General features: G+C 37.0%; 1 protein-coding gene and 1 non-coding gene across 7 annotated transcripts in view; one reads left to right on the top strand and one right to left on the bottom strand.

The window, feature by feature from the left end:
- The window catches only part of CCDC158 (coiled-coil domain containing 158), a 110,525-nt gene that overhangs the window by 77,832 nt on the left and 15,864 nt on the right, over window positions 1-16,829 (bottom strand). For all 6 annotated transcript variants that reach the window (XM_054486017.2, XM_054486018.2, XM_054486014.2 and 3 more), the window contains 2 exons: window positions 13,257-13,399; window positions 5,475-5,692 (listed from right to left, as the gene is read on the bottom strand). In XM_054486017.2, coding sequence (XP_054341992.1) covers window positions 5,475-5,692; window positions 13,257-13,326 — 288 coding nt within the window. In that variant the 5' untranslated portion in view covers window positions 13,327-13,399. The remainder of the gene's footprint in view (window positions 1-5,474; window positions 5,693-13,256; window positions 13,400-16,829) is intronic.
- Window positions 12,194-12,264, top strand: LOC129035962 (small nucleolar RNA SNORD50). The gene has a single exon (XR_008502437.1). It is a non-coding gene; the product is annotated as a small nucleolar RNA SNORD50 (small nucleolar RNA).

The raw sequence follows: 16,829 nt of genomic DNA on the forward strand, positions 1-16,829 counted from the left end.
ATGGAAACCAAAAAAGAGCAGATATAGCTATACTTATATCAGACAAAATAGATTTGAAGACAAAAACTATAAGAGACAAAGAAGTCACAATATAATGATAAATGGGTCAATTCAGTAAGAGGATGTAACAATTTAAAATACATATGCAGCCATGACTGCAGCACCCAGATATATAAAGCAAATATTATCAGAAATAAAAGAGAGATAAGCCTCAATACAATAATAGCTAGAGACATCAACACCCCACTTTCAGGACTGGATAGATTGTTCAGACAGAAAATCAACAAAGAAACATAAAACCTAATCTGCACTATAGACCAAATGGAGCCAATAGGTATTTACAGAACATTTCATCCAAAGGCTGCAGAATACACAGCCTTGTATACACACAGGAATAGACGCAGGAATGTTCTGGACAGAATACATTCCTCAACACATGGATGATTCTCAAGGAGAGACCATATGTTAGGTCACAAAACAAGTCTTAAAACATTCAAGAAAACCTGAAATAATATCAACCATCTTCTCTGACAACAATGGAATAAAACTACAAATCAATAACAAGAGGAATTTTGGAAACCATACAAATACACAGAAATTAAACAATATGCTCCTAAATGACCAGTGAGTCAATGAAGAAATTAAGAAGGAAATTAAAAATTGTATTGAAACAGATGATAATGGAAACACAACATCCCAAAACCTATGGGATACAGTGAAAGCAGTACCAAGAGGGAAATATATAGCTATTAAGTGCCTACTTCAAAAAAGAAGAAAAACGTCAAATAAACAATTTAAATGATGTATTTTAAAGAACTAGAAAAGCAAGAGCAAACTGAACCCAAAATTAGTACAAGAAAAGAAATAATAAAGATCAGAGCAGAAATAAAATTAAAAAGAAGAAAATAATAGAAAAGATCAACGAAACAAAATGTTGGTTTTTTGACAAGATAAATAAAATGGACAAACCTTTAGCAAGACTAAGAAAAAAAGAGAGAAGACCCAAATAAATAAAATCAGGGATAAAAAAGGATACATTACAACTGATACTGCATAAATTCAAAGGATAATTAGTAGCTACTATGAGTGATTACATGCCAATGAACTGGAAACATCTAGAAGAAAAGGACAAATTCCTAGACACATACAACTTACCAGGATAGAACCCTGAAGAAATCTAAAACCTGGACAAGTCCCAGTAAAGAAAAGCCCAGGACCTGATGGCTTCACTGCTGAATACCAAACATTTAAAGAACTAGCACCAATTATACTCAACTGTTCCAAAAAAATAGAGGAAGAAGAACTTCTTCCGAACTCATTCTATGATGGCAGTTATTACCCTGATACCAAAACCAGACAAAGACACATCAAAAAAAGAAAACTACAGGTCAGTATCTCTGATGAATATTGATGCAGAAATCCTCAACAAAATACTAGCAAACTGAATTCAGCAATACATTAAAAAGATCATATATCATGACCAAGTGGGATTTATCCCTGGGATGCAAGGATGGTTAAACATATGTAAATCAATCAATGTGATACATCATATCAACAGAATGAGAAACAAAAACCATATGATTATTTCAATTGAGGCTGAAAAAGCATTTGATAAAGTTAAACATCTTTTCAGGATAAAACTCTCAAAAAAATGGGTATAGAATAGAAAACAATGAAGCACACTTACAAGATCAACATAATAAAAGCTATATATGACAGAACCACAGCTAGTATCATACTGAAGGGAGAAAAACTGAAAGCCTTTCCTGTAAGATCTGGAACATGACAAAGATACCCACTTTCACCATTGTTATTCAACATAGTACTGTAAGTCCTAGCTTGAGCAATCACATAGAGAAAGAAAGAAAGGACATCCAAATTGGAATACAAGAAGTCAAAATATCCTTGTTTGCAGATGATATAATCTTATATTTGGAAAAACCTAAAGACTCCACCAAGAAAACTATTAGAACTAATAAGCAAATTCAGTCAAGTTGCAGGATACAAAGTCAACATATAAAAATCAATAGCATTTCTATATGCCAACAGTGAGCAATCTGAAAAAGAAATCAAAAAAGTAATCCCATTACAAGTTCCACAAATAAAATGAAATAACTAGGAATTAACCAAAGAAGTGAAAGACCTCAACAATGAAAACTATAAAACACTGATGAAAGAAATGGAAAGGATGCTAAAAATCAGAAAGATATCCCATGTTCATTGATTAGAAAAATCAATATTGTTAAAATGTCCATACAATCCAAAGCAATCTACAGATTCAATGCAATCCCTATCAAAATACTAATGACATTCTTCACAGAAATAGAAAAAACAATCTTAAAATTCATATGGAATCACAAAAGATGCAGAATGGCCAAAGCAATCCTGAACAAAAAGAATAAAATGGGGAATCACATTACCTGACTTCAAATTATACCACAGAGCTGCAGTAACCAGAACAGCTTGGTACTGGCATAAAAACAAACACATAGAACAATAGAATAGAATAGAGAACCCAGAAATGAATCCACTCACACACAGTGAATTCATTTTCAACAAAGGTGCCAAGAACATATATTAGGGAAAAAATAGTCTTTTCAATAGATGGTACTGGGAAAACTGGATATCCATATGCAGAAGAATGAAACTAGATCCCTATCTCTCACCATATTTAAAAATTAAATCAAAATGGTTTAAAGACTTATATCTAAGACCTCAAACTATGAAACTCTATGAGAAAACATTGGGGTAAACTTCCCAGGACACTGGTCTGGGCAAAAATTTCTTGAGTAATACCCTACACGCACAGGCAACCAATGCAAAAATGGACAAATGGGATCACATCAAGTTAGAAAGCTTCTACACAGCAAAGGAAACAATCAACAAAGTGAAGAGAAAACCCACAGAATGAGAGGAAATACTTGCAAACTACTCATTTGACAAGGGATTAATAACCAGAATATATAAGGAGCTCAAACAACTCTATAGGAAAAAATCTAGTAATTTGATTAAAAATAGGGAAATGATTTGAACAGACATTTCTCAAAAGAAGAAATACAAATGGCAAATAGGCATATGAGAAAGTGCTCAACATCACTGATCATTAGAGAAATGCAAATCTGAACTACAATGAGATATCAACTCACCCCAGTTGAAATGGTTTTTATCCAAAAGTTAGGCAATAACAAATGCTGGCAAGGATATGGAGAAAAAGGAACCCTTGTACACTATTGGTGGGAATGTGAATTAGTACAACCACTATAAAGAACAGTTTGGAGGTCCCTCAAAAAACTAAAAATACAGCTACCATATGATCTAGCAATGCCACTGTTGGGTATATACTCCCCAAAAAGGAAATCAATATACCAAAGAGGTATCTGCACTCCCATGTTTGTTGCAGACTGTTCACAATAGCCAAGATTTGGAAGCAACCTAAGTGTCCATCCACAGATGAATGGATATAGAAAACGTGGTACTTAAACAGTGGAGTACCATTTGCCATTATAAAGAATGAGATACTGTCATTTGCAACAACATGGATGGAACTGGAGGTCATTATGTTAAGTGAAATAAGCCAGGCACAGAAAGACAGACATCACATGTTCTTGCTTATTTGTGGGATCTAAAAATCGAAACAATTGAACTCATGGAGACAGAGAGAAGAGGGATGGTTACCAGAGAGTGGGAAGGGTAGTGGGGGAGTGAAGGAGAGGTGGGGATGGTTAATGGCTACAAAAAGAAATACAATGAATAAGACCTAGTATTTGATAGCACAACAGGGTGACTATAGTCAATAATAATTTAATTGTACATTTTCAAATAACTAAAAGAATATAATTGGATTGTCTGTAACATGAAGTATAAACGCTTGAGAGGATGGATACCCAATTTTCCATTATGTGATTTTTTTACACATTGCATGCCTGTACCAAAATAGCTCATGTACTCCATAAATATATATACCTTTTTGTTTAATTAAAAAAAAGAAAGAAGATAGAAAACAGTGATTCCTGGAAACCATGAATCCAACCTGGAAAGTAGTGGCAGGAGTCTTAGGAAAAGAGTTATACAAGACACCTAAGAGAAACTAATCTAGACTGGGCAAAAGGTCAGAAGATGCTTGGAGTGTCCTGGGTCAAAGGAGGATATAGAAAATCTATATGATATGTTTTTTTCTAGTAACGATATGTAAAGGCAAATAGTATAAGGAAAAAGACAATTAGGAACCCCAGTAAAAACAAAAACCTACACAAGAAAGGAAATTTACTGATTTAACACTTATTTATTGAAGGCCAATAAAGTGTCATATACTCTGTTAGGGGATAGACATAGAAAACAAATTAAGACACTGTTTCTTCTCCTCATTAGTACCTCTGTGCTTCGTTTGTCTACATATACAACTTCATTAGTGTATTTATCATAGGTAATGCCACTGTTTATATGACAAGCTCCCCTCCCAGACTATGAATTCCTTGTAAGTCCTATCTTATTCATTTTTGTATGCCTGTGCATACTGGGGTACATAATTTTCAACACTTAATAAAATTGTAGATTTTTTTTTTCCTAAAAGTGCTCACACAATCTGATGAGGTAGAACAATGTGGTAATGAGTAAAATTAGATGTACTAAATACTACAATAAATGTGCACAAATGGCAGTAACTGTACAGAGGAGAGCACACCTAATGTCATCTAGAGGAAAGGCTTCAGAGAAGAAAATGCATGGGCTGAGTCTTGGTGCATAGTAAGAGTTTGCCAGGCAGACAAGGTAGAGAAGAGAAAATGGCCTGGGCAAAGCCATGCAGGTCTGGAATAGTGCAGTATGTCTAGGGAAGAGCAAGTGGCCTGATATTACCAGAATAGAGGTACCGATGGAGAATGGGTAGCATATGAGGCTAAAATGTACCAGGGAGAGGTTAGAGCATGAAGAGCTTTGTATGTGACAGTAATGAGTTTGACTTTTAGATTGTTAACTACTGGGATCCAATATGCAATTGTAAAGCCAGTTTGATTCTACATAACGTGCACTTGAAATTTTTAGCAAATAACTTCTAGATGCTATTTAGCTATAATGTATACACACATATCTAAAAACCTACCCTCTACCATTGCTTTGTAAAGAGAAATCAGGTATCATGATAGCAGGACAGCAGGTCTATGCCAATTATTAACTATAAATGCAGACGAATGCTACTTATTATAATTTTGAGTTATTCAAGTTTCATTAAAATTTATATCACGAAACCAAGGTGTTTTGAATAATTATTTAAAAAAGAAAAATAAATATGTAGACTTTTCATTAGCCCAATTTTAATACTGAAAATAGAAGGCACAGGTCAAATTAACAAATTTAACCAATAAACCCATTGTTAGTTTTTTCTTCCAGGAAGTTGTATAACTGGCTTTACAACTACATATTGGGTCTCACTGTTGTCCCCCAAATAGCATCAGGTGCTAGAAGAGAAGGCAACTCACTTCATTTAGTCTTCTCTGTAAATCTTTGACTTGATGTGAATATTCTTCCAAAACACGTTCAAAGTGTTCCTTTCCAGGAGATGGGATGATTTTTCTAGGAGAATCAAGTTCCACTTCATATTTAGGGAAAAAAGGAACCTGTGTCAAAGTCCCAGCTGAAGATGTGTTTTCAATTATTGTACCACGAATAGATGACACAAAAAACGGACTTGAAGAGCCTAAATATTAAAGAATTCATTAATCAACTTTTTGTTTTTTTTGAGAAGGAGTTTCGCTCTTGTTGCCCAGGCTGGAGTGCAATGGCGCGATCTTGCTCACTGCAACCTCTGCCTCCCGGGTTCAAGCGATTCTCCTGCCTCAGCCTCCCGAGTAGCTCGGATTACAGGAGCACACCACCATGCCCAGCTAATTTTTTGTATTTTTAGTAGAAACGGGGTTTCACCATGTTAGCCTTGGTGAAACCATGGTCTGGTCTCGTACTCCTGACCTCCTGACCTCAGGTGATCTGCCCACCTTGGCCTCCCAAAGTGCTGGGATTACATGCATGAGCCACCGCGCCTGGCCCATTAATTAACTTTTTCATAAAATAATTTTGTGCACACTTTATGCTAACTGATTCCGTTATTGAACCCCGAAGAAGCTCAAGGTCTCGAGGGGAAAATACGCATGTGAAGGGATAAAGCAATTTTGGCCTTAAGCTGATGCTGTAGCAGGATGAGACTGTTGGGGGCCTTTTTGGGAGAAGGTGAATGTAATTTGCATGTGAGTGAAATGTAAATAATTTGTGATGGGGGCAAACTGGTGGTGGTTTTAAAATATGTCCAAAAGTTCTTTGATATTCCTCCCTTGAGGAGGTACAGGTTAATTTCCCTCCTCTTTGTAAGAAAGGGGAAGGGAGAGTATATGTGTTTATGTGTGTTTGTAGCATTTGCTTAATTTTGAAAAAAAAAAAAAAAAAAAAAAAAAAACACCTGGAAGAATAAAACAGAAACTCATAAAAGCAGTTATCTATGGGGTATAGGGATAGGTGGAAACAGAGTGGTGCAGATAGGGATGGGAGCAAGACTCTATTTAGAGCACACTGTTTACAAAGTTTTTATTTCTGAGCCATATAAATGTTACATGTATTCAAAAATAAAATTAAAAACGAAATGAAAATAAATTAAATACTAACAGAAACAACTAAACCTAAGTAAATAAGGAAATTGATAACCACCTCACAGAGAAAAGAAGATTGTTCCTTCAAATGACATTAGAACACAGTGCTAACATTAGAACACTGTACAGCCAGCCTTAGTTACTTAGTAAGTTGTTAATGTTGGTAGTGTTGTTATAATTCTGAAACTAGTTCATGTGTATTGTAGAAGAGAGAAAATGAATAAATGTACTGAAGTCTTTGGAAATTAGTGTTTTCACTGTAGGAAAGACACAAATATGAATGATAAGGAAGAACTCTATGGTATTGGATTTGAATTTGAGTTATCAGTGCTTCTAACTTATGATTTTTAAAAATCGACTTCCGAGCTTTAGCCACTGAAAGGTCCTAGACACAGTGGCACCTCAGTAGCAATATGCATGCCAGATCTTGATTTCTAAATATGATTCCCTCCTAAAAGGAACAAGGGCTTCCTAGCAAAATGGTTGAATCCAGGTCTGAGGAAACAGGCAAAATACAAGGTGAGCCTGAAACGTTTTGATGTGTCAGAAAGCAATAAATTGGGGCCATGCCTTTAAAAAGACACAGGAGCCAGCTTTAAGGGCGGGTCAAATTTGATACAACTGAGGATCAAAAACCGTAGTGACAGCAATGCATCATAGCACTTTGAATTAAAAAAACAAAAGATGGTTCTATAATGACAATAGGGAAAGCTGTTTTATTCCTGAAGAATGTCAGCTAATAACTATGATAAAATTAGAAAATCATCAATGTAACAATTGATTTAGGCACAGATCTTTAGTTGAAGCTAAAGCCACTGGATGAAGGATTATTTAGTAGCAGGATATTCACAAGGTTTCAAAAGATATTCTATAGATTACATATTAATTATAAAGGGGGAAATGTAACTTTCAATTAGTGGGATGTGGCATTATGTGTTCCCTGGTGTAGGCTGTAAAAGTATATATCACTTGGCCGGGCGTGGTGGCTCATGGCTGTAATCCTAGCACTTTGGGAGGCCAAGGCAGGTGGACTGCCTGAGCTAAGGAGTTCAAGACCAGCCTGGGCAACATGGTGAAATCTCATCGCTACTGAAAATACAAAAAATTCCCCAGGCGTGGTGGTGTGTGCCTGTAATCCAGCTACTTGGGAGACTGAGGCATGAGAATCATTTGAACCTGGAAAGCGGAGGTGGCAGTCTGCTGAGATCATGCCACTGCACTCCAGCCTGGGGGACAAAGCGAGACTCTGTCTCAAAAAAAAAAAAAGTATACATAACTTACGTAAAACTCTTGTCAAATGAGTATAATCTAAATCTGAACATGAGAAATAATTTTTACAATTCTAGAATGGGGACATTCTATGACACATTCTATAATAACTGGTCTGAACTCTTAAAGCCAATGCCATGAGAAACATACAGAGAGAGAGAGAGAGAATGGTTATAAATTTAAAGAGAATAAGGAGATCAAACAACCAAATACAATTCATGATCTTTGATTTGCTCCTAGATTAGTAAAAATACCTAAGACTTTTTGGGAGGACAACTGGAGAAATTTAAATATGAACACATTAGATGATACTGTATTGACAGTATTTATCTTAGATATAATAATGTGTTTTAAGAAAATCATCCTTATTCTTAGGAGATGCACATTCAGGTTTTAAAGCAAGAATCATGATGCTTTCAACTAATGTTCAAATGGTCTGGCAAAATAAGATACATACTATAGGTATACAGATAAAGCAAATATGACAAAATGTGGACAGCTGGTGAATCCAGCTGGAGGGTATATAAGATGTTCACTGTATTGTTCTTTCCATTTTTCTACAACTTCAGAAAATTTCAAATAAAAAACTGGGAGGGGAACAACACACACTGGGGCCTACTGGGGTGCAGAAGGAGGGAGAGCATCAGGATACATGGCTAATGCATACGGGCTTAATACCTAGGTGATGGGTTGATAGTTGTGGCAAACCACGATGGCACACCTTTACCCATGCAACACACCTGCATATCCTGCACATGCATCCCAGAACTTAAAATTAAATTAAATTAAATTAAAAAATAAATAAATAAAAAGCTGTTCATTGGACTTAGCAGAGGGGGAATCTGGCTACATTGGCCAGAGTGATTTCATTGGAATACTGGGAGCAAAAGCTGTAAGACAGTAGCTTGTAGAGTGAATGGATGGTGAGAAAACATAGCTAGGGAATACAGATTTTTCTTTCAGAAGGCACAGCTATGAAGGAGAGATCAGGAAGGGATAGTTTGGGGAAAAGGGTTTTTGTTGTTTTGATTTGTGTGTTATATGTATTTGTTAGTGTTTTCAGATTGGGAGAGACTTGACATGTTTTTATTGATGGAAAGGTGCAAACGGAGAGAAAGAGGCTGAAGATATGAATGAGCGGGGTGATTTCTGAGCCAGATCTCTGAAGGGGCAGGAGAGTTGACAGCGGGGGGCGAGAAGAAATGCATGGGTAGTGAATTAAGAAGCTGACTCTTCCATTGAGCTATGGGAGAAGGAGGCATGGACTGCGAAAAATAGTGGGCCTTCAGCACAGGATATGAGGAGAAAAGAGAGGACCAGCATAGGGCTTCTATTTTCTCTAGAAGTTAGGAAATAATGTTATCTGAGAGTGAGAAAGAAGAAGACAGGGGAAGGGAGTTAAGAATGGTGTGATTTTCGTATGTTTATTGTGGCACTATTCACAATAGCAAAGACTTGGAACCAACCCAAATATCCATCAATGATAGACTGGATTAAGAAAATGTGGCACATATACACCATGGAATACTATGCAGCCATAAAAAAGGATGAGTTCATGTCTTTTGTAGGGACATGGATGAAGCTGGAAACCATCATTCTCAGCAAACTATTGCAAGAACAGAAAACCAAACACCGCATGTTCTCACTCATAGATGGGAATTGAACAATGAGAACACTTGGACACAGGGTGGGGAACATCACACACCGGGGCCTGTTGTGGGGTGGGGGGAGTGGGGAGGGATAGCATTAGGAGATATACCTAATGTAAACGACGAGTTAATGGGTACAGCACACCAACATGGCACATGTATACATATGTAACAAACCTGCACAGTGTGCACATGTACCCTAGAACTTAAAGTATAATAGTAAAAAGAAAAACTCATACTCCTCCATCAGCACTACCCACCCCTCCCCACCAAAAAAAAAAGAGAATGGTGTGATTTTGAAATAAGTATTATGGAAAACTGGAAAGATACCTGGCTAAGATCATGAGAAAGATTTCTTAGCAGCATCCAATTGAGATAAAAGACTGACTTTGAAGTGGAAAATCCACATTTGTGTATTTTCCCTAGCAAATTCAAAATCTTGCAGCAGCCCATTGAATAACAGGGAAGGTAGTCAGCCTGATAAGGATTTGGTTTTTCCTGTAAGAGTGCAAGAGAATAATAAAGGGGAAAGGAAGTTGAGAATACTGGCAACTGACTGGCTGAAATAAGGAATGATACAAAAGAAAGTGAAGATAGAAAGAGGTTGATAATTTTGGAGAAAATGGCAGAACCTAAAGCAGTTGTTCCCAACCTTTGTTATAAATCAGGATCACCTGGGGAGCTTTAAAAAAAACCCAGCGGTGCCTGAGCTCCACTCTAGACCTAATGAATCAGAATCTCAAGGTGTGGATCTAAGCCATTTAAGTGTTTAAAATCTCAAAAAGTGATTTTTGATATGGGTCCACTACCTTCATGTGCAGAAAATAGGTGTACTCTAGGAATAAGGGAGTGAGATGGTTGAAAGATAGGAGGTTAAAAGAAAAACAAACTTCTTCGCCAGTAGCACTCCCACAAGCATGATGAATGTTCCCAAAAACCCACTAGACTTTCTGTAAAAAGTGTGGCAAGCACCAACTCCACAAAGTGACACAGTACAAGAAGGGCAAGGATTCTCTGTATGACTAGAGAAAGCAGCATGATGACAGGAAGCAGAGTGGCTATGGTGGGCAGACTAAGTCAATTTTCTGGAAAAAAAGACTAAAACGATCAAGAAGATTGTGCTGAGGCCTTGAGTGCATTGAACCCAGCTGCAGATCTAAGAGAACGCTGGCAACTAAGAGATGCAAGCCTCTTGAACTGGCTTGAGATATGAAGAGAAAGGGCCAAGCAATCCAGTTCTCAGTGTCATCTTTTGTTTTATTATGAAGACAATAAAATATTGAGTTTATGTTAAAAAAATAAAAGACAGGAGGTTGAATTTCAGAAGTCTATCAGTTCTTGGTAATAAGATCCAAAATAAGGGAGTGGGTAACTAGAGTAAAGGTTAAAATAATAAGAATTTAAGAGGTCAAAAAGCTGTAAGTCTAAGATCTCAGATGGGTCACCCATGAGGACAGTATTACAGGATGATGATGCACCTGAGCAAGGAGGGACAACCGATGATCTAAGTGCCAGTGCCAATAATGCGTATGAGGATGTGGCTATGTAGGAAGTGAGCAAGTGGAGGTGGGCAGGGGAGATGGGTGTGGTGAGGTGGAGATGACAATGGCATTTTAGGATGTATGAGCATAGTGAGAAGCAGAAATGTTTATACAATAATGGTGCTGAAAGAAACGTTTTTTTTTAATTTATTTTATTTTATTTTTTTATGTCATTTTTGGGTTTTATTTCTCAATTTTATTTCAAGAAAAAATATGGAGACCATAAAGCCATCTTCAAGTACCAGAGGTTTGTCATGTATTAATAAAACGGGGGCGGTATTTTGTGCATAAGATATATCTCCAATTTTAAGTATTTTGTTCTAACTTAGACTATTTATTTCTGGAAGTACGGCCACCATGGTAGATGTCTTTAAATGTATGAAGAGCTGTCTTGTTGTTTTTTGTTTGCTTGTTTTTTGTTGCTGTTGTTTTGAGATGGAGTTTCACTCTTGTTGCACAGACCAGAGTGCAATGCGTGATCTCGGCTCACTGCAACTTCCGCCTCTCAGGTTCCAGTGATTCTTCTGTCTCAGCCTCCCAAGTAGCTGGGATTACAGGTGCGCACCACCACGCCCGACTAACTTTTTATATTTTTTAGTAGAAACGGGGTTTCGCCACGTTGGCCAGGCTGGTCTCGAACTCCTGACCTCAGATAATCTGCCTGCCTCGGGCTCCCAAAGTGCTGGGATTACAGGTGTGAGCCACTGCGCCTGGCCAGAGCACTCTGGAGGCTGGAAGTTGAAGATCGAGGCACCAGCAGGTTTGGTGTCTGGTGAGGGCCTGGTCTTTACTTCCAAGATGGAGCCTTGTTGTTGCATCTCCTGGAGGGGGCAAAGCTTACACAGGTATGGAGGGATATTTCAATATTTCAGTGTAGGTTCTTTCTATTTTCCCTAAGTGTCGGCCAGTCCCAAGTTCCATGGCCAAAATGTGAAGACATGTTTTGATTCCTGGATTGGAGTTCTTTCCACCACAGCTGTCACCTGTGTACTTCTCAAAGTGTGGGCCGCAGATCAACCGAAAGAAACGTTTTTAAGCAGACCAGTAAAACAACAGATCAGTAACTGAGAATAACCTCTGCATGCACTAAAAGAATGAGTTACATCTGTGATTATCCTATTTCAAACCTGAATTTCTACTAGAAAAAACTTATATGAATCTGGCTTCTGAGATAGACCATTAAATTGAAAAGAAAAGAAGAATGAGGAGAGAGAGGCAAGGAAGGGAAAGTGCAGGTCATTTGCCTGATTGCCCTTGAATGCATTCTCTGTCCTTCCCCTTCTCTGTTGAGTGTTGTAGGTTCCCTTTCTAGTTCTCTTCTGGGTAGGTTTGCAATGGGAAGAGCTGGCAGAAGAGCTGGAGGCAGCAGAAGAGGGGAAGCCAAGGTCATGGTCCTCTCACTGTCTCAGATGAGGATCTGGTAGTTGGTGGTGGCTTCAGCTCCTTCCAGGCAGCCCTCTCTGTGGTTCTACCTCTAGCTTCCACGCCCTTGCAACGGCTGCTTTTCTCATTTTCCTTCTAGCCAAAGGCATGATTGGTAGCAGCTTCCTGCAGTTGGTAATTTCTGTGTTGTTTCATCCCTTTAGGCTTTGCAGCTCTTTCAACACCTATGTAACCATTCCTTGTATTAAATTCCAACTATTTATTCCATCTGTGTCTGTTTTCCTGACATAGGAATCACCTTTGATTGAAATAATTTGGATCAGAGGTGATAGGGGCCTGAACCAGAACACCAGTAATGGAAATGGAAAGGGAAAAAATGAATTCAAGAGACATTTCAAAGGTAAAATCAGCAGGGCCTCAGTACCTGACTGGATGTAGCATCAGGTGAGGAAAAAGAAATGAGGTGATATAAAATTCTGACTTAGGGCAGACCAAGGAAGGCAGACTAGGAAGACACAGGAGGAAGAGAAGGCATTAGGGAGGCATGGTACATGTTGAGGCTGAAGTACCTCAATGTAGAAACATTTTTAAAACAAAAAGTTCCTTAAAAGACAAAGGAATCTCTTCTTCAAAAAGTAGAATTATGAACAATATGGTAGACATTCATGATCATGGTCTGTAACTCACATGGTTAAAAACAAAACATACTAGAAACAGCAGTTTGAATGAATATCATGGTTAATTCTATTTTTTTCCCATTTTGTTTTATAAACAGCACATACCTCCATTAGATGTGACACCACTACTTGATAAAAGATCTTCATTATTTGATTCACAAGCTTTTGATTCCATATTAAATATTGCCACTTCTTCTTAGAGATCTTGAAGTATGAACGGTTCCCTCTTTGGTTCTTTTGGTTCCTGTCTATGAAAGACAGAGATACAATCTTTATTAACAAGGTACTATGTGAAAAAAGTTCACAGAAGAACAGGAACTGACTTTTTAAGATTGAAATTTAGTAATAATTTATTCTCCAGAAAAATAATTATTTATACAGAAATACATTATATTACATAAAATTAATAAGTGAATACAATCTTATGGTGAAAATTATTGATTTTAATGGCCAAGTACATTATTAAAGACAACCTGAAAATAAGAATCTAATTATTGTAGAGGTTTCTCATAAGGTTACACCATCAAATAATGGAAGAAAATATCTCCTTAGCAAAAACCACAAATCATCAAAATAGAAGTCACTAATAAAAGTTGAAGAACTTCTTTGATGTCAAATAGTGCTCACAATTTTCATTTAAGCTAAGAGGAGAATTCTAAATGTGGAGAACAATGGTAGTGGTCTGATTTCAAATCTTCCTCACATCCTCCCAAATAACCATAAAATCAACCAGGCACTCCACACCCCTAGCATCACTGGAAGACAGAGAGTACCACAACCTTCAAATAATCTGCAAGTAGAGGGAAAAGCTTTTTCCAAAACAATTCCCACAGCCCACCTACCAACACTACAAGCCTAGGGGTACAGAAAATGGGAGGGAAGAGGTAAGCAAAAGACAGAAAAAGTACAGATAAATTCACCCCCAGAGGTGAAAAAGTAAAGGCCAAAATATTAAGCACAGGTTGGAACCTGATAGTCCATAGCCCTGACAATGGGGTAAGGGTTTGAAGAAGTAGCGGCCTCAGAGAAGCAGTGTTTCTTGGGGTGAATGAGATACAGAGAGAAAAAATGGTCTCCCCTAGGGACATGGCAGTCAAGGGAAATAAGGAAATGAGAAACACTAAGGAACCAGCAGAAACAAAACAGAAGCTAGATATACCACCCTTCTTCCACCCTTCCCACCCAACACCACTACCCATAAAGAAACTGCATGGCAGAAGGCAGTCTCAAAGTAGGAACCTTGTCCACAAAATGAATAGGAATAGATAAAAGCAGACTACATCACTTCAAAATGTCAGAAAACATGAATACAATCTTTTCTGCTGATGAAAAGTCTCTCCCACAAACAACAAACATGAAGCCAAAGAAAACTGACACATAATACTCCAAACTGAACCTAGTAGGCTCAAACAAGAATTTAGGGGTATGAAAAATCACACCTGAATTAGAAATGTAAAGCCAAAGAATAAAAATGGACAAGAAACAAAACAAGCAAACAAACAAACAGGAAGAGATGAAATGAGAGTTGATTAAAGTTAGGAAAGATGGAGAAATAAAAAACAAAATTATATCAGAAATACAGACTGAATCACAAAGTACACAAGCAATGACAGGTTGTAATAAAAATTTAATAAAGGCACTGAAGAAAATCAGGAAAGCCACCATGAGAATAAAAAATAAAATAAAGAAGTAAAAAGGGTGAGAGCCGGGTGTGGTGGCTCACGCCTGTAATCCCAGCACTTAGAGATGCAGAAGCAGGAGGATAGCTTGAACCCTGGAGTTCAAGACCTGCCTGGGCAACAGGGCAAGACGGCATTCTCCACAAAAAGGAAGAAAAGAAGACCAAAAAAAAGAGTGAGAGAGGACTGAAATTGAAGACACGTAAATGAGGTTGAATATAATATAACTGGGTTTCCTAAAGGAAAAACATGAAACAGAACTATTATTTAAAACTATAATCCAAGAAAATTTTCTAGAAATAAAGACCTGAATCTACACATTTTCCATATCAGGGAAAAGTGATCAAGAATGATAAACTCTGAGACATACACTAGTAATACAATATTAAGACTTTAAAGATAATGAAAAAATCTTCAGTGCCTCCAGGCAAAAAAGATGAAATAATTTACAAAGGCAAGAAGATTAGACTGGCACCAGGTTATTAAAAAACAATACACACAGTAAGGCAAGAGTGTAGTAGTACTTTCAAGAAGGGAAAGAAAGGACAAACCAAGGATATTACAGCCAGCCAAGATGTCCTTCAAAAGGTTTGAAGACACAAAAAAGCAGTTTTGACTGTACCAGGACACTGTGCCATGTGCCTCTGCTGAGGATTCTACTAGAGAAGATGAGCCTCATTCACCCAAAAGACCACTGTAAAATGTGGCAGTGTCTACAACTGGTGAAGATCTTCAAGGTTTTGTGTAGGTTCTAAATTTTTAAAAGTAAATTTGGAAAAAAGGATAAAGACAAACATTTAAAAAACAAGACTGGGAAAACTGCAAGGGGACTAATGGTGAATATTTAAATATTCAATTATAGAGTTGAGAAAAACAAAGGTGAGGTAATGGCACTGAATAGTGATATAAATATTATGTGCATGACAAAGGAGAATAAATGTAACTAAAAACGGAAGGAAGAGGGAGAAAAGCGGAAAGTAAAAGACCATTGACTGTTATAAATGGAATAGACAGTAGTCAAACGACACCACTTAAAACTGAGAAAAAGTAAAAGGTCAAGTAAGAAAAAGGGGGTTTAAAAGTGCACTATAAAAAGCATAAGTACAAAAGTAACCACTAGAGTAAAAATACAAACCTTCTTACATGACAAAGAATTTTAAAGGGAAACATAAAGAAGAAACACCAAATAAAGAAACTCTAGCAAATATAGCACATTCAGTAATTACACTCACAATATAATGATGTGAAAAAAATACTACAGAATTTAGACCAAACAGTCATGTTGATAAAAGTAAGAGGACTTAACTTGCCTATTGGAAGAAAAGGATTTTCAAATTGACTTTTAAAAAAACAACTCTGCTAAGTACAAAAAAGTATGCCTAAAAATACACACAGAGATTCAAAAAGACTAAAAATAAAAAGATGAATAAAAATTTGCCAGGCAAATGAAAACAAGAAGAAAGCACGGGTTAAAATCCTAATACCAGACTAAGTTGTCTTCAAGCCAGAGAGCATTAACTAAAACAAAGTGCAGTGCACTTGAAGTTAAAAGCCACATTGCACAATAAAGATATGTACCATATAACACAGCAACCACTTGGATAAAGCATAAATCCACAGAAGATACGGTAAGAACTGCAAACACACTAATAATGGGAGGCTTTAACAGACAATTAGTATGAAATAGGCCAAGTGGACAAAAAATAAGTAGAGATATAAAAGATTTAGAAGAACTAATCACTAAGGTAGACCTTTTGGCTATATATTAAACACTATACTTTGATAACAGACAATATACTTTCCTCTCCAAGGGCACATGACACATTCACAAAAATCAGTCATATTCTAGGGCACAAATAAAAGATCAGTAGGTTCCATAAAGTAGAAATGTTACAAACAACACCTTCTGGTCACAGTATAATAAAGCTAAAAATTAAAATCAAAATCTCCAAATTAAAAAGGTCTTTCCACCTGGAAATTAAAAGGCCTTCTATTAAAC

The sequence above is a fragment of the Pongo pygmaeus genome, chromosome 3, assembly GCF_028885625.2.
Source record: "Pongo pygmaeus isolate AG05252 chromosome 3, NHGRI_mPonPyg2-v2.0_pri, whole genome shotgun sequence".
Lineage (NCBI taxonomy): Eukaryota > Metazoa > Chordata > Mammalia > Primates > Hominidae > Pongo > Pongo pygmaeus.